General features: G+C 40.3%; 1 protein-coding gene and 1 pseudogene across 2 annotated transcripts in view; both read right to left on the bottom strand.

Moving 5' to 3' along the window:
- cntln (centlein, centrosomal protein) overlaps window positions 1-18,931 on the bottom strand; it is a 175,889-nt gene that overhangs the window by 31,546 nt on the left and 125,412 nt on the right. For both annotated transcript variants that reach the window (XM_055158740.1, XM_055158741.1), the window contains exons 22-24: window positions 16,892-17,018; window positions 14,517-14,654; window positions 12,675-12,860 (exon numbers count right to left, since the gene is read on the bottom strand). In XM_055158740.1, coding sequence (XP_055014715.1) covers window positions 12,675-12,860; window positions 14,517-14,654; window positions 16,892-17,018 — 451 coding nt within the window. The remainder of the gene's footprint in view (window positions 1-12,674; window positions 12,861-14,516; window positions 14,655-16,891; window positions 17,019-18,931) is intronic.
- LOC129410477 (5S ribosomal RNA) lies at window positions 7,588-7,705 on the bottom strand (annotated as a pseudogene).

The following is an 18,931-nucleotide window of genomic DNA, read 5'->3' as shown; positions in this document are numbered from 1 at the left end:
AGGGATAGCGCTTGCCTGGCAGATGAATAAATGAAATTGATCAAGAATGCGCCAGAGAGCCCTGGTACATTATGGAGGAATATTGAGTTTGACACACTCTCCTCTCCTCGGCTTCACCCGTGTAGGATCGCGGACCTCGGGGTTTGTTGCCGCGTCGATTGAGAGCTGAAGGGAACGGCGCTTTGAAATCAAACGCACCCCGAGTTTTGCTTAAAAAATCTCCACAGAATCATCTCGGAGAAGGAAAGGAAGAGAAAGAGGCAGAGAGAGAGATGGAGAGAGGCAGGGAGACAAACAGAGAGCGAAAGAAAGACAGGCAGGAGGAGAGACAGAGAGAGAGAGAGAGAGACACAGAGAGACAAACAAAGAGAGGCAGAAAGGGAAGGGGAGAGACACAGAAAGACAGAGAGAGAGAGAGAGAGACACAGAGAGACAAACAAAGAGAGGCAGAAAGGGAAGGGGAGAGACACAGAAAGGCAGAGAGAGAGAAAGAGAACACGAGAGAGAGACAGAGAGGGGGAGAGAGAAAGAGAGAGAGAGAGGGAGGCAGAGAGAGAAAGACAGACAGAGAGAAAGACAAGAAAGACACAGAGAGACAGACAAAGAGAGGCAGAAAGGGAAGGAGAGAGACACAGAAAGGCAGAGAGAGAGAAAGAGAGGCAGAGAGAACAGAGAGAGAGACAGAGACAGGGAGAGAGAACGAGAAAGAGATAGAGAGAGGGAGAGAGAAAGAATGAGAGAGAGCGGGAAGCGGAGAGAACGAGAGAGACAGAAAGAGAAAGACATACAGAGAGAAAGACAAGAAAGAGACACAGACAGACGATGAGAGGCAGAGAGGGAGGGAGAGAAACACAGAAAGACAGAGAGAGATGGAGAGAGGCAGACAGAAAGAAAGTGAGACAGAGAGAGAGACAGACAGAGAGAGGGAGAGAGAAAGAAAGAGACACACAGAAAGACAGAGAGAGAGACAGAGAGAGAGAAAGACAGAGAGAAAAAAACAGAGACAGAGCCAGACAGAAAGGGAGAGATGGAGAGAGAGACAGAGAAATAGAGAGAGGCAGAGAGAAAGAAAGTGAGACAGAGAGAGAGACAGAGAGAGGGAGAGAGAACAAAAGATACACACAGAAAGACACAGAGAGAGAGCGAGAAAGACAGAGAGAGAGAGGCAAAGAGAGTGATAGAAAGAGAGAGACAGAGAGAGAGAGAAAGAAAGACAGAAAGAGACACACAGAAAGACAGAGAGAGAGAGACAGAAACAGACAGAGAGGGAGAGATGGAGAGAGAGACAGAGAAACAAAGAGGGAGACGAGAAACAGAGAAAGACAGAAACAGAGAGAGAGGCAAAGAGAGACAGAGAAACAAACAGACAGTGATCGAAAGAGAGAGACAGGGAGAGAGAGAAAGACAGAAAGAGACACACAAAAAGACACAGAGAGAAAGACAGAGACAGAGAGAAACAGAAACAAAGAGAGAGACAAAGAGGGATAGACAGAGAGAGATAAGAGAGAGACAGATTGAGAGACAGAAAGACAGACTGATACAGAGACAGAGAGAGAAACACGTGAAATACCGACTTCATTTATTTATTCTCTTTTCAGAATGTCTCGACAAAGTACACGAGCAGCATAACACGGTGAATAATTGAGCTACGAGGGGCCGTTACAAAATGGTGCCCGGGCGATGTGTGCCCACCCAGGCCATCACCGGTCCGGAGAGGCTGACCGGCGCTAAACAGGACTTTGGGCCAGATACAAGAGAGACAATTAAATGTTAAAACTGCCACTGTACACGAGGAAGTCAATAAAATGAACTCCCCTTTGCTTCATTTTGAGCTTATTGATCGAAGCAATAATCTTCTGTATCATTCCCTTGTAAGCTGGCTGAAAAGCTGACCTTGGAAGAGATGGTCAGATGAGGCACAAGAATGGGCAGTAAACAAAACTAAATATAAAAAAAAAAGAAAAAAAAAAAAAAAGTCTAACTAGCTCTTGCAGCTCTTGGACAGTGCGTAATTGAGCATGCAATAAGTACACAATGTGCATAGACAGATGAAAATACTCTGGTGTATTACAATGATAATAAAATCTCTCCTGTAATTTCACACAGGTGCAGAGCCGATGGTGGTCCTCGCAGGAGTGCTGAGTGAGCATTTCAAATCATACGCACGGAGATGCACCGGTCTACTCGCTTAACTATAGCAGCCAACATTTGTACTGATGTATTACTCAAGTAGATCGACTGAAAGTATAAGGGTAAAATGAAACAAGTCAATCCTCGAACTGTTAGGGTTGTCAAAAGTATCAAAAATCTAAACTAAAACTAGTTTCAAAACTCATTTAATCAAGTATCGATACTGAAAATGACATAACTGGATAAAATTTGACCTTTCCTGAACAGTTTCATCTTGAGTTTTATCAGAACTAGTGTAAGACCACATCGTATAATAAATAAATGTTATTATATTAGTGTTGAAAATAGCAATATTGTCTAAAAAAGAGCTTTTAAAATGATGATTTGGGTATCAAAAAATCAGCTTTTTTTTTTTCTGTCCTACAGGTCTGTCTGCGCAGGTGAGCAAAGTGTGATATTGAAAATATTGGATATATATCGTATCGTTTAATGTAATGATACAGTATCGATATTGTGGGCTCCTGTCTCGATATATCGCAAAGAGTATTTTTTTGGTATATTTGACTACCGGTACATTATTTTGTTACATTGCTACAGTTTTGTTGCTTGTTCAGAAGAAGGAAACTTGTTTATGCGACACATTTGACATTTTTGCTGTTTTAATGATTAAAATGTTTGTGTTTCGTATGAACTTTGCACAAGAAGTGGTTTATCAAAGACTTTTAGTGTCACAGCCATGATTTAGCCTTTATTTTTTTATTGAACCGTATCGATTTGATTTGAAATATATACCGTATCGAATCGAAAGCTCACTGTATCGAGATATGTATCATATCGTGGCCTATGTATCGTATCGTGGTCTATGTATCGAGGTATGTTTCGTATCGGCAACTTCTTAATGACACCCACCCACAGCATTCAGTGCCGCTCAAATGAAGCTCGCATTCATAACGGTTACAGGGGCGAATTTGGAGTCAGGTTCTATGTTATGAATAGGATTTTTTTAACTGACTAAATAATGGAAACCCAAGATCATGTAGAGCGGGTTAATACAAACATTTTAAGACCAAAATGACAAGGCTCACGTCAGCAGTTACAAAGAGAGGAACGACAATATTCCAATGTAAGTCAATGGGAGTAGGAGCCAGAAGAGCCGCATGTAAACCTCCTATCTGGAACACGGCGGCTAGAGTATTAGCTATGTCCATTTATATACAGTCTATGGTGTGAACGATCCAAAAATGAACTAAATGTAGTGTGCACTGGGGTCAGTCCACAGAGCGGTCAAACGTGTGAAAACAACCTTACTCACAGGGAAGGGTTTTACTGCCGCTGGACAAACACAGCTCATTAGGCAACAGTCAGAACGCACGTGTTTGTATTTACACATCGAAACGCGCTCGCTGTCACCGGTCAACGCTTACATAAAAATGACCTAAATCCTCCTCGTTGAATAATCCACACTGAGATTACAGGTGAAATTTCCCACTCATTTTCTCCCCTCAGAGAAACAATAGTACAACAGCAGAATATTCAAACGCATATCGGATTGTTGGTGCGTCTACGTGGAAGCGTGAGTTAGTTATGAGCTCTTAGCCTGCCTAGTAGCACAATCACCGTAGCCAGAGGGCCAATTTAGACAGGACGCGGATTAGGGCATGGAGATGAGGATCAAATGAGCTGCTAAAAGATATCCCCTTTAATAACTAGCAACCTGTGAACCTTCGCACACACACGGGCACAGAGGACCGTTCAGGAGCATCACGAGCAAAGGGGGAGGAGTAACACCACGTTTATATTGATTAGAAAAACAATAGCAAGAAAAAAAAGGTTACGGTTTTTACTATTATTATTTGTATTGATAAAATGAAGAATGACGCTAGAGCAAAATATAGATGCAAGCGGCAATGATGAACCCTAAAGGCCTATTCATTAGGGGGGTAACGATATCCAAGTCTCACGATACGATATTGTCACGGTATGAACCTCACAGTACGATATTTATTGCGATATCGTGGGAAAGCTCACGATATGGTGGGGAGGCTCACGATTAGGGATGTAACAATATCTAAATCTCTCTGTATGATATTTTCACGATATACATCTTAAGGTACGATATTTATTGCGATATTTTGTGGAGGATAAAGAGCTAAAACTGTTAATATGCTGCTTTTTCCTCTTAAAATGCCTTGACAAGATTTAAGCCAAAGACCTAAGACTTAAAACTGTTATTTCTTCTTGTAGTCTGCACTGAAATGGAGCAAAGGATCATGGTCTATGTAGTTCCCTCTGTCTTTTTTAACTATTACTGCACCATAACTCAATTTAAGCAAAGAGACTTTTAATTTGATATATTGTGATGGTCCACGATATTATTGTGAGAACTTTAACGATACGATATCACGATATTTCAGTTATTGTTACATCCCTGCTATTCATACTTCATAAGAACATAAGTTGTTCTTGAGGTGATAAGAACAAGAACAAAGTTTGTTTAGGCTCTGACATTTCATATTTCAAAAGATGCTCTGTTGCTAAACTGTCCTGCCCCTTTTGCTATTTTTTTGGTGAGCTGTGTTTTGGCTTTCGCAAACTTGTCACGGAGATAAGGGCAGACGATACAGATTTTTGTCTGAGCCTAAAATGTCCGTGATCTCCCTCCATGAATTTCTTGCCATTTGGCGTCTTTATAGTCATTGAGCATCGAGGTTTGTATTTTCTTAACATTTCCACCAGCTGTGACTCAAAACTAGGGGTGTAACAATATCCAAGTCTCATGGTATGATAACGTCACGGTATGAACCTCACGATACGATATTTATTGCGATATTGTAGGAAAGCTCACAATATGGTGGGGAGGCTTACAATTAGGAATGTAACAATATCCAAATACATACATACATCTCACGGTACGATATTTATTGCAATATTTTGTGGAGGCTAACAAAACTGTTAACATGCTACTTTTATCTCTTAAAATGCCTTGATAAGACTTAATCCAAAGAGCTAAGACTTAAAAGTGCTTAGAACTGTTATTTCTTCTTGTAGTCTGCAAAGGATCATGGTCTATGTAGTCCCCTCTGTCTTTGCTGCTATTGCTGCACCTTAACTCTTAATTTAAGCAAAGAGAGTTATAATTCGATATATTGTGATGGTCCGCGATATTATTGTGAGAACTTTGACGATACGATACCACGATATTTTGGTTATTGTTACATCCCTACTCAAAGCCATCCATTTTTTTTCTTGCTCCACGCTCCTGTGGGCTTCAGCAGATAAACCACGCCCACATAAATAACCAATCAGAGCGAATATGTCGGACAGTGCTGCTGAACTGCCGAAAAAAGATCTGCTCAGCTGCGGTGTCGCGAACAAACTGCAAGAACTGCTGAATAGGAGCTGGCCGAACAAAATGACGTTATTTTGTTTGCTCCTGGGTACAAGAACAAAGTTATTATGTTCTTATGAAGTATGAATAGGCCTTAACACTGTTTTACCACATGACATCATGAGGTGGAACATAGCGTTTTCAGTTTGAGAGAAGAACTCTGCCTAAATATGCAGGATTTGTGTGTTAAATTCTTCTTTTCTGTCCTGTGACTTTTATCGCAATCGTATCTACATGCGATACTAGTTTTAGTATCAATTAGTATTTGATTTTCGATAATTTTGACAAACTGATACACAGTACAGCACATGCAAACAGCAAACAAGTCATTTCAGTGATTGATTAAACATACTGCATATAAACTGCTAGTATTAAATAAAACTTTTCTATTGTGTTAAAAGAAAGATGTGGTGACAACAAGCCAAAATACTCTGTGTGAGTTTCCTAGCAGCGTGTATGTGCACATGAGGAGTCACTGCATGCAGGGCCACTCTTTAGCAGTTCAACAGCAGTGCTTACAGCCTGGGGCGTGTGCAGAGGCCAAAGGGGCCTACTGGCACACAATAAAACACTCTCCACGCACAGATATACACAACCACGGCACACGGAGGCACACGGAGGCACAGAAAACAAAAAAAAAACACAATCTCATAAAGACGCACACACACAGAGGCACACAAACGCATCTACAGACACAGCCCTGCGGTCCTGATCAATACATGACAAGAGTAAATCTCCTCCGGACGTCAGCCAGACCAATCAAAGGGCCTGCTGTTCTTATAGGGGATCACAGGAGCTAGGGGAGACAAACAATGATGTGAATCCTCAACAACACAATGGCCCCCACCAGCCTAGGGTTATGGGAATGGAGAGCAGAGCTAATACAGCAGGATTTCTATGCATGTGTACGGGACTGACAGTTTACTCATAATAGGTCGAGCGTTGTGGAAGCAGGCAGTTTTTGTGAACCTTTCTATGGTAATGAATGTTTGAGTGAGAATTTTGGTAAGTGGGTAGAAGGAAATCAGAAAACACGAGCCAAATGATGTGAGCAAAGACCCCTGCTAATATCTTACAATAGAAATGTTCAGATGGAGAATGATGGAGAACTGTTCTGTTACCTCGCCACTGAACAAAACAAGACCAAACCTATCCAGGAGAATGGAAAGCTTTAGGTATTGAACTAGGGAAGAAAGAAGGAAGAAAGAAAAGAACGAAAGAAAGAACATAATAAAGCTCTAATACACCTACATAATCGTGTAGATGGGGCATGTCCAAACTATGTCCAAACACCTTGAAGCCTGAGGGCCAAATTCGGCCCTCAGGCTTCAAGGTGAATTGAGCCTTTTATTTTTTTGAATTACCTTAAGCTGTACTTTATACTGCAAGTTTTTGAAAATGTACATTAATAAAGCCAAGATCAAATATTTAATTTGTCCGACTGAGGATCTAAGCAGAATAGAAAGAATAGAAACAAAACAGAATAGAAAGACTAACATACATGAACAGTCACACAGACAGTGGCTCCCTTGTTTCTGCATCACTCAAGGAAAAACTAAAACTAAAACACAACACTACCCACGCCAGTCCACCTTTCCCAGGAATAAAGGTCTATTGGGCTCAGTCTAAGCTGTCACAAATGCAGATTTGAATTTGAATTATTCTCTGTATTGACCATCAGTCTATGGCTCTCTGCTTTGTCTGTGTTTTTGAAATGACCACTGAGACTGTGAGTTTCCCAAAGGTCTTTAACTTCTTGGGTTCTTTTTAAAGACAATACAGTAAAGTGTATTTACCTTGTTGACATGATGATGATGATACATCAGTTTTATATAGCGCTTTTTTGGACACTCAAAGACGCTCTACAGAGCATTATTCATTCACTCCATACCTGGTGGTGGTAAGCTACTGTAGCCACAGCTGCCCCAGACTGACGGAAGAGAGGCTGCAAATCCACGCCATCGGTCCCTCCGAACACCACCATCACTCTCACACACCACTTTCATACTGGGCAATGTGGGTGAAGTGTCTTGCCTAAGGACACAACAACAGTTTTTACGACTGGCGCCCCCCTGTGGCACCTGATTTTCCCTATGGTCTCCCATCCAAGTACTAACCAGGCCCGGCCCTGCTTAGCTTCTGAGATCTGAAGGGATCAGGCTTTGACAAGTCAGTATGGCCACGTTTGGACATGTTTCAGCTGCAAGCCATCTTCAGAACTGTCCCCGATGTTGGTGGTGACGTGTCGTATATCACCTGTTATTAATTCCCAGGCGTGATCAGCCTGATGGACCTGCAGGTCGCTCAGACTGACCACGCCTCCCGTTGCCCGGTGTTCTCTGGAGAAGGGTGTGAAAGGAGGAACGCTCCGTCATCACGGCCAACGCTGTCCGTGCCTTGTTTCCTGATTTCAGTGTCCTCCCTGGTCCAGTGTTTGAACTTGTCGTTTTCCGATCCAATGACCCGAGCCACATCCCAATCCAGAATGTGATTATTCCTTTTACAGTGTCTGATATGGTGGATTTTAGGTTTTCCTGTTCTGCTTTGTCTTTTTTGTCCTTTTGAAGATGGCTTGCAGCAGCAGCAGCCGAAACATGTCAACAAGGTAAAATACACTTTACTGTAGTGTCTTTGAAAAGAACCCAAGAAGTTAAAGTACAGAAGAAGACAAAATGAACATCTTTGGCTTTCCCATAGGTCACTTAAAAACCTGATTGCATGCCTCTGTTTGAGTTTGAAGAAAGCTGTGACCGTAAATCCTACAGAAGATTTCAGTCTGGGATTTCATCAGCATTTGCTAATTATGAGGAACATGAAGATATTTTGTATTATATAGCATTTCCTCACGCCGCCTTACATATTTCCTTGTGATTTATGTGCTGGCCGAAGCGTACCCGCCTCTGCCAACTATTCCCTCCGTGATGGACATGTGTCAGATGAGCAGATGATGGGCAGTCTTTATCTCCCTCTGCCAGCCTCCCGTAGCTCTGCACCAGCCCTCCTCCTGGTGATGGATTAGCTGTGCACTAAGACAATACTGCAGTCTCCTCTGGGTACACAGTATTCTGAGCACTGGTGGCCTGCCTCACCTTATACATAATCAAAATGCATGTGTATAGTAATGATGATGTTATTCGTATTCAGTCCGTTCTATCTTTCCTCCGCGTGGCTCTTGTTTTGAGCCAGGTCGAGGTGGCAGTGGGTACTAATGTGTAATGTTCCTTACGCTCATAGTTGAGTTAACATGGGTGGATGTGTGGTATATGGAGTAAGTTTCTTAGTCTGCAGGGCATTAGGTTATAGGCTTGCCATGATAATTAATACAGTATAGTTCAATATACTGTATGAAAACTAAAACAAGTCATTTTAGGACTCTGTATAATTTCTTTTTAATAGTGGGGGGATTCTTATGTAAGATTATGCAAGATTTGAGCTTCAGATTAATTTCTATAGCTAAATATCATGGTTCCTTCTGCTATTTATTTGTGGCAGCTCAGGCCTTTTTATGATGCTGTATATTTAAAAATCACTTTACTGGAATTATCCTGCTTTGCATCAGTGACATAAAGTAGTTTCAATATTATTTTTTCAATATTATTCTTCTAATTTATGTCTCTCTCTTTTTAATTTTATGATGATTATTATTTTTTGTTTATTTATTTCATTCATAAAGTAAAAAAGACACATCAAACATACAAGAAATGAATGAAAAGGAGCAGAAAGAAGGGAATCTTATGTTATCTGCCCCTTTTCCCTTTTCAAGACAAAACATCAACATCGATAGTTACTTCAAAACATTTCAAATCAGTACATTTCGGTTCAGGCGCAATTATTAATCAATTGCAAATAGAAATCTTCACTAGTATTCACAATAACTTAGATTTCTTTTTCAAATGCCATCATTGTACTTGATTCTTTTATATCTTTGTCAAGACTATTTCATAAATTAACTTAACGTATTTATGTTTTGATTTGTTTTTATTGTGATTTTAATTGTATTTCTTATCCTGTAAAGCACTTTGAATTACTTTTTGTACAAATTGTGCTATACAAATAAACTTGCTTTGCCTTACTGTCTGTGGCAATATTTATCTGTAGCAATATAATGTGCTTCAAAATATATCATTGTGACAGGCCTTTAGCTTAGCTTTTATAAATGATGCAACAATAATCAAGACAATAATTATGAAATGTGGGGTGGTGAATAGGGGTTGTAACGATATCCAAGTCTCATGATACGATGTCATCATGGTAAAGAATAGAATAGAATAGAATAGAAAGTGTTTACTGTCATTACACAGTATAATCAAATTCAAAGCTGCTCCGTCAAAGTGCAAGAATTAAACAAAATAAATGAAACAAATTAACAGTTCTCATTCAGCATGGTGACAGCGTTGGGGTTAGAAGCTGTCCCCGAGTCTATTGGTCCTGAAGCGTCTGTGAGAAGGCAACAGGTTGAACAGGTGGAATCCAGGGTGTGTATGAACCTCACAGTATGATATTTATTACAATATTGTGGGGAAGGTCACGATTAGGGATGTAACAATATCCAAATCTCTCTGTACGATATTTTCACGATATACATTTCACGGTATGATATTTTCCTACTTTTTCCTTTTGAAATAATTTGACAAGACTTAATCCAAAGAACTAAGACTTAAAAGTGCTTAGAACTGTTATTTCTTCTTAGTTTACACTGAAATTGAGCAAAGGATCATGGTCTATGTAGTTCTCTCTGTCTTTTTTTTAGCTATTGCTGCACCATAACTCTTAATTTAAGCAAAGTCTTGTAATTCGATATATTGTGATGGTCCACGATATTATTGTGAGAACTTTGACGATACGATCTCACGATATTTCGGTTATCGTTGCATCCCTAGTGGTGAAGAGACTGTAAGGATGAGTATCTGTTGTATAACACAGTTGGTATTACTTGGAATTGGCTGTTGAACACAGATAGTCACAGGAGTTGATCGGCAATGTGCCTTCTTGAAAATAAGCAATTACTCCAAACACAACTTCGAGTGAGTACATGGTGAGGGGAATAAACATGGTTAAAAGCTCTGAAAAGTCAATTCTGCATAGCAGGTCTGCTTTAAAACTTTTATGGCAGAAGTAATAAAACAATTTCCGTATTTATTTATATATTTTTTTAACAAATGAGACCCATTTTTTGCACCAGTGCCCATATCCATCCTGAAACTACACCGGTCCTAAACCACGGCCTCGGACAGGGATGCTGACTGGCCCTGACTGTATAAAACTGGAACACAAACTCCTGTATTCTGTCTGCTGTTCAAAGATAATAGAATTACATCATCAGCAATCCAGTGATGCAACCCTGGGGTCAGTGGACAGCAAGCACCCCGGACACCCTCCTCTCCCTGTATCTCGAGCCTAACTGCGCTTTTATGGCTGTTTCCTGAATGTGACACCAGATTCTCACAGCTCTGACCCCCTTGAAACATTAAACAGATGTGCGTACTAAGACTATAAGAGAGCTTTGTGGTTTTGGCCGTGACACGTTGCCATGTTTACAGCCTTCGCCAAAAAGAAACAGGACGTGTTGAATCCACAGATGCAGTAGCAGAATACCTCTCGGTGCGCCTCCAGGGCAGCCATGAAATATAAATCCCAGCTCAACATGCGAATAGGGCTGGAGCTCTGACCGGGCCTGAGCTTTCACTGTGCTGTTCGTGTCACTGACAGGTGTTTCGTGTGTGGAGCTGAAATCCAGGCTTAGAAAAATTATTGCGCTACATGTAAGGATATCGCAAAGTCAAATTTTAGTGTTTTGCTTATTGTGAAAAAAAAACAAAACATCATAATTTTTAAGTTATACGATATAATATTAGATGGTTGACAACATAACCAAATGACATCAACAGTATACTTTTTCTTTCATTCACATGGTCCATAAAATCTTCAATCCTGATCCCTGTTTAACCAGTAATGTAGAATCAAACTTTCCGAATGAAGTTAACATAAACAGTCTTATAAAACAGTACTTCACTAGATTGAAATGAAAGGACTTATGCTGACTCTTTAAAGGTGTCGCAAGTCGTCTTTTGTTTGGTCTAATAATAAAATAATCCTGATTCCAACTTGTGATGTCATGAAGCGGTAGTTTTCATGTTAACAGCTGCTGGTACCTTTTACTCTGAGTTAAGCAGAGATTTGTAATTCCAAATGATTCTAATAAAGGTGTATGAATTTTAAAAACACAGTAGAGCACTCCCTGTATTAATGCTAGTGTCGTAGTACTCGAGACCGGTCTTGAGACTGTTTTTTTATGGTCTTGGTCTCGTCTTGGACTCGGTCTTGTCTCGGTCTTGAAGATGCTTGGACTCAGTCTTGTCTCAGACTCGAGGTCTGACACTGATGTAACTCCAGTTAAGAACTTGAAAATACAGGTTTAAAATCCTACCCACTTTCTTCAGTTTTCTGTAAAGTGCCAGTGGAAGTTGGATGAAAGACGAGGTTCTCAAACTGTGGGTGAGGGTCCAAAAAGGAGTACAAAAAGTGTAGATTGTCTTATTTAAGCCTAAATGAACATTAATCATCTCAAAAGAAGATAGATTTATAAAAACATTGATATACATGTCCCAAAATGACTGTAAAATACAAATAAATGTAGAAAATGACAAAGCTAGTCTCGATGGTTTGTGGTCTCGGCCTTATCTCGGTCTCGACCTTTAAAAGTCTTGGTCTTGTCTCGGTCTCGACCCTCAGAGGTCTTGTCCTGGTCTCTGGACCCTGTGGTCTCGGTCTTGTCCTCGATTAGTGCGGTCTTGACTACAACACTAACTAACGCATGACATCACAAGGTGGAACAGAGTGTTTTCTGTTTGAGAGAAGAACCTGATGCCTAAATAAGCAGGATTTGTGTGTTGAACATGTGTGAATGAAACAAAACACAACTCTGGCTATGGTTTTGATAACGAAACAACATTATGACATAGACCAGAAAATAATTATTATATAGACCTTTAACCGAGATTAAATGCTGTTAAACTGACACTAGGAAAACTTTCTGAATCTTTCCTGTACATGTAAAATGAGAATCAGAGTACGATCTCTACAGTTCTGTGTGTAAATATAAAAAAAAGAGAGACTGAACTTTTGGCACTGTGGTTCACCCCTTTCTAAAATGTACCTTGATGAAGGCGTGGAGCTGCTCGAGCTGGGCGAGGGCCTGGGCTAACTGTCTCTGGAGCCGGTCGAGGGCCTGGGAGCTCTGCTGGGTCAACCCCTCCATTTGCTCTGTGGCGGTCTTCTGCAGGGCGGACAGAGCCTGCTCGCCAGCTCCCACTCTGGCCTGGAGGGCACAGACGCGCTGCTCCTGTAGAAAAAAAAGAAATCATGGAAAGAGGTAGAAAAGCTTTAATTCTTCATCGAGCTTTTAGGCATGTGATAGATTATTATTGATTTCTGAAGCATGCGCCGCAAGTTAATCTCATGTTTTTTGTGTAATACTGAGTAATGGTGGTAAATTCAATAATGCATTACAAAACTATTTCTGAAAACTTAAGAGTGAAGTGTTGCAAAAGAAAGTTTGTTTTGAAGAAAGTTATATTCTGTGATTTTTATAGTTTCGTTTGGTTGGGAATATATTGTGAACAAGACAATATGATCAAGATTGTGGTTTAAAACGTAGACATTTTTTTTTATATTGAGCGTATCATCTAAATTAAGAAATCTGCCTTAAAGTTGCACTGTGTAACTTTCCAGGTGGAGGGTCTGTCACCATGGGGATATGTTGCTTTTTCTGGAATTTTTCACAGTATGATATTAAGCGTATCTATTTCCACAGAGACAAGCACCAAGTCAATTTACACATCTGATCTGTGGAGCAGCAAGTTTAAAGTCATACTATGGGGCATTAGAGCGAAAGTGATCTCCCCAGTATATCGCCATGGATACAACCAAGCAGAGGTGGGGACTTGCGAGTCGTGACTTGGACTCGAGTCTGACTTGAGTCACTATTTTTAGGACTTGAGACTTGACTTGATAAAATGGACTAAGACTTGGGACTCGACTTGGACTTGAGGCCTGTGACTTGAGAAGACTTGATGCTTTTCCTAAAAAATAGACGTCTTTGGAAACACTTTTGTCTTTTCAGTTGATATACGTGGTGTTTAATTTTACAAGAACAAACTGGACCATGTCCTTCCCACTTCTCTGTTTGTTACTGTGGAGGTAACTGAAGTACTGTGATGTGGTATCCTTAAATGTACTACAGTAATATACAGTACAATACAGTAAAACAGAGGGAACTACACAGAACATTATCCGTCATGACAAAATAACTGTTATTTAGCACTTTTAAATCTGAATTCTTTCTATTCTGACTGTAATGATTCACACTAAGATCTTGTCAAGACATTTAAAAAGGAAAAATTTGCATTTCTACAACTCTTATATGAATACCCATATATAAATATACTGGGACTTTTTAAGTACAAATGAGCTTAAAAATCATATGAATTGCAAAACTCTAAGCTATTCTTGGTGCTTTGCTTTAAAGACTTGAAATGACTTGAAGCTCAAAGCAGACGACTTCGACTTGACTTGGACTTATGGGCCAGTGACTCGAGACTCAACTTGGACTTGCCTGTATTTGACTCGGGACTTGACTCGGACTTGAGGTCAAAGACTTGAGACTTACTTGAGTCTCGCAAAACACCGACTTGATCCCACCTCCGCAACCAGGAGCTGAAGTCTTACCAGAAAAGTTACACAGTGCCTTGATGCAATTAAAAGTTCATAAAAATTGAAAATTGGAGTGTAATTTTGCTACATTTTTGTCATTCATTTTACAGATAATTTACTCAAACAAACATTTACAGCCAAATATTAGAACTTTCCTGATTGATAACAACATTTTCCTCTGTTTATTGTTATCATGATTGCCCCCAAAAGTACAGATTTGTCAATTTCACAGCACTAGCACCGTAAAAGAATAAAATAGCGTTAGTTTTCTGTAGAAGGATCCAACCTTTTTCTCCAACTCTTCCTTGAGTTTCGCGCAGGAGGCCTCGTACTGGCTCTTCTCCGTCGTGGCCACGTTCAGTCGTCTCTTCAGGGACTCGATAAAAGCCTTTCGATTGGTGGCCTCCTCTGTTAACGTCTTCACCTACAGATGCAGAGGAAAAAGAAAGATGATTTTTGAGTATTTAGTATTAAACTATAACATACGTGGATTATTATTTCACATTTCGCTCATTTTAAACTAAATTATTGATCTAAAACAGATTGAATAATAGAAATCGGTCCATTGACTTCATGTTCAAAATCGCAGAGCTGATAGACCTGTTTTTATTGCTCAAAAAAGAACTGTGACACATTTTTAAACCTATATATAAGACCTGGAATCTGAAGTATTTGTTTGAATAATGACAAGTAAATACAGAGCTGTGGGTGGAGAAAGGGGGTAGGAGAAAACTGAATTTCAACAGAGGAATATTCAAACGTGAATGAATCAAATCAAAATGAAACTCTGAGTAAGTTATTGAAGAGGAACATGTTTATTTTATTTTCACTGGGGATTTAGTTAATAACGACGTGCTCTACTTAATGTACTTATTTTCTTTAAGCTACTGATCTTTTATTTAAACTTTCTTAACTTTATTTTTGATAAGCTGGTCGGCTGTAATGTCTGTAATGAAAATTATTTTCCCCTTCTTTAAGTAATTCTGAAACCAATATAACATGGTTAAAATATCATAATAGTTGATTTTACATAATATGTCATCTTAAACCAACAGAAATTCAGATATATTTTTATCAAGTTTTATCATTCTAAAACTGCATAATATTGAAACATTTTGTGATAAGGCTGTCCTGTAGAAGGTATTTATCATAGTTTTACATTGGTAAAGTGGTAGTTTGTATGGAAAGAAATTAGGGAAAAAAGTACAAAAACATAGGAAAGCCATTAATACTGAAAATGCAACAAAAGGTGGTGTTGTCATTTATTTGTGCTAGTGCAGTGCAAATTAGACACAGTTTGATCCGTATGGTTGTTAACAGTTGTAGAATTACCTCTAGGTATATCACATATTGCTGTGCTATAGAAAGTAAAATTATACACATATATTTTTTTATTAAATGAGTTCTCTACCCTGTCATATGCACATTAAGAGCTGTAACATCAATATTATTGCAACGTTATAATATGATTTTTTTAGTAAATCATCTCAGCTATAATAATAAAAACAAAGAAATCACATGTTTTCATTTAATAGTGAAACTGTCGAGTCTAAATTTTGGCCTCAGTAAGAAAAAATCATGAAGAAAATCAGCTTTATTTAACATATTAATTAAAAAAAAAGAAATATTAGCAGATTATAAATATACACAGGCTGCAACTGCAGATCGCTAGGACTACACCAGGACTGGAACAGGTCTAAACCAGGACTAGATCAGGACTGAACCAGCTCTAAACCAGGACTGAACCAGGACTGAACCAGGACTAAACCAGGACTGAACCAGGACTGAACCAGGACTGAACCAGGACTGGACCAGGACTGGACCAGGACTGAACCAGGACTAAACCAGGATTGAACCAGGACTAAACCAGGATTGAACCAGGACTAAAACAGGATTGAACCAGGATGAACCAGGACTGAACCAGGACTGAACCAGGACTAAACCAGGACTGAACCAGGACTGAACCAGGACTAGACCAGCACTAAACCAGATCTAAACCAGGACTAAACCAGGACTAAACCAGGACTGAACCAGGACTGGACGAGGACTGAACCAGGACTAAACCAGGATTGAACCAGGACTAAACCAGGACTAAACCAGGACTAAACCAGGACTGAACCAGGACTGAACCAGGACTGAACCAGGACTGACCAGGACTGGACCAGGACTGAACCAGGACTGAACCAGGACTGAACCAGGACTAAACCAGGATTGAACCAGGACTAAACCAGGACTGAACCAGGACTGAACCAGGACTGAACCAGGACTGAACCAGGACTGGACCAGGACTGGACCAGGACTGGACCAGGACTGACCAGGACTGACCAGGACTGAACCAGGACTGAACCAGGACTGGACCAGGACTGGACCAGGACTGGACCAGGACTGGACCAGGACTGGACCAGGACTGAACCAGGACTGAACCAGGACTAAACCAGGATTGAACCAGGACTGAACCAGGACTAAACCAGGATTGAACCAGGACTAAACCAGGAGCGGGATACTCAAAAAAACTTTCAGAACTGGCTTTATTTAACATATTAATAATTTAAAAAAAACAGTGCATTTTATCAGATGGAGAACCTTGTTAAGATATCGATTATTGCATCAGTCAATATTGCGATATCGACGCTTTTACAACATATTACTCCTCCCTTTTACCTTCTTCTCCAGCTCTTCCACCTGCCCGCGGTAGCTGCCCTCCATGTCCTGCAAAAACTTCAGTCGCGTTTTCAGGTCCTCCACGAGCTGTCTTTTCATGTTTACGTCTCTTTCCACGTGAGCCGCTCTGGAAGACAAATTAAACAGTGACACGCCGCATACAAATAGAGACACCAGCACAGCCCCAGTGTCCCCGCGCAGTACATCAGCCCTGACAGCTCATTATGACAACTAAATACACCGCCATGCTGTTTGGGTACGACGAGAGGGGAGGCTGCATGGGTAATTCTAAGTGGCATACATTAGAACAAGTAGTCTGATGGGAGCGCTGACTGGGGAATCCTCTGTGACAAAGTGCATTTCGAATCGACAGTGACACGAGCTAACGCATTTATTACATGTTTATTTTTGCCACGGTTCGAAAAGGATTACACGGGGAATTCTAGCCGGTTCTGCGCTAATATCGTCTGATGTAAAGACACTCAAGCAAACACGTTCCTGTTTAATAACATTGATTTGTTCCACATTTCAACGTATTAACGCCGGGTTTTATTTTAAATTGGCGAAGAATGTTAGCATGTTTAATCTGCAATCATAAAAGGAAAATATGAAGCGTTTTCATGGCTGTCTATACCGCTGGGAGAGTGAACAAATAGAATAAAGATCATAAGGCTGTTGTTAATTAAAGAGTTTTTTTTTTTTTTTTTTTTTTCAGAGATGTGGTGATTCTCCCACGCGCATCATGACTTGTGTGTTTTAAAGGTGCACCACGCAGCTTTTCTGGTGGAGGGACCGCTATGGAGGGAATGTTCCACAGTATGACTTTAAACATATCCTGCTCGTATTTATTTATTCCACTCAAAAATACCCTAATTTCTTCTGTGAGATCTGAAATGTAATTTAGACCCCATCCACACTAGTATTTGAGTCGTTTTCGTTGTGGATACAGTGTTCGTCCACACTAATCCGACTGAAAACGGCTCCAGAGACGGAACGATCTGGTGCCGCCAGCTCCTACGAATTTATCTGAGTACGAATCTGATCCGGCACCGTGTGGACACCTGAAAACGCTGATACGCTGATGTAGGTCTATGCGCCGCGAAGTAATTCACCACCAAAACGCTAAGAGGCTAGAATATATGTCCATTCATATATACAGTCTGTGCGTACGACCTGCAGACGTATAATCTCTGAAAAGTTTCACATGAAACATCTCCAATGTGATAGAAGCACAGAACAGACTCACCATCAGCAGAACACCCCTCTGTCACAGAAAGAACACTCATATTCCACTGAGTCATGTCCTTTAGTCCGACAGAAGCTGAACCGCATCAGCGCACAATAATGAGCTGTTTTTTGAGCACTCAGTTCATGCAAATTTGCCATGCGGTTTTAAGTTTCGTTTCTGTAAAATGTAAACAAATATGCTCAAAGCTGTGTGGATAGGGAAGGCTTGCGAACACAGAAACGAGTCAGTCCTCACTCTGAGCCGCCATGCTCGTTTTAAAATCCAGTGTTTCACTAAGTAACAACTGAACCTCGTCGTCGGTCCACTGCTGCAACTTCAGACTTCCTTGTTTTTGCCACTCACGTGACGTTGGGACCTTGTGAAGACGTGACACCAGCTTATCACGTGACTAGCGTTTCAGGGGGTTTTGCGTTACTGTGTGGACAGGGAAGGCCTGTACGGTATGGGTCATTTATACATGGATGTGAGCATCACTGGTTGCTGGTGCCACAGTGCCTCCTTTAGGAAACACAATTAATTAAGCCTTGATTTATACTTAGTGTAATGCAGATATTTTTGTTGCAATATTTACTATATGTTCATCTACCACATTTGAAAAAATATACAGGCTGAGTTACTATTTTTGGTATAAGTTTGGTGAGCTGCATGTTGCTTGTGAGCCATGCAATGAGTAACCCTGGTTTAAAGTATACTGTGGAACATTCTGGACAAAGCAATAACATTTCCGTGAAGACAAGCAGGTAACGGATGCTCCACTAAAAATGTTACGCAGTGCAGCTTTAAATAAACAA

Source organism: Boleophthalmus pectinirostris, unplaced genomic scaffold, assembly GCF_026225935.1.
Source record: "Boleophthalmus pectinirostris isolate CB_2022bp ecotype Guang Dong unplaced genomic scaffold, ASM2622593v1 HiC_scaffold_22, whole genome shotgun sequence".
NCBI lineage: Eukaryota > Metazoa > Chordata > Actinopteri > Gobiiformes > Gobiidae > Boleophthalmus > Boleophthalmus pectinirostris.
Note: the sequence above shows the minus strand (reverse complement) of the source record. Positions and strands in the feature narration are given on the sequence as shown.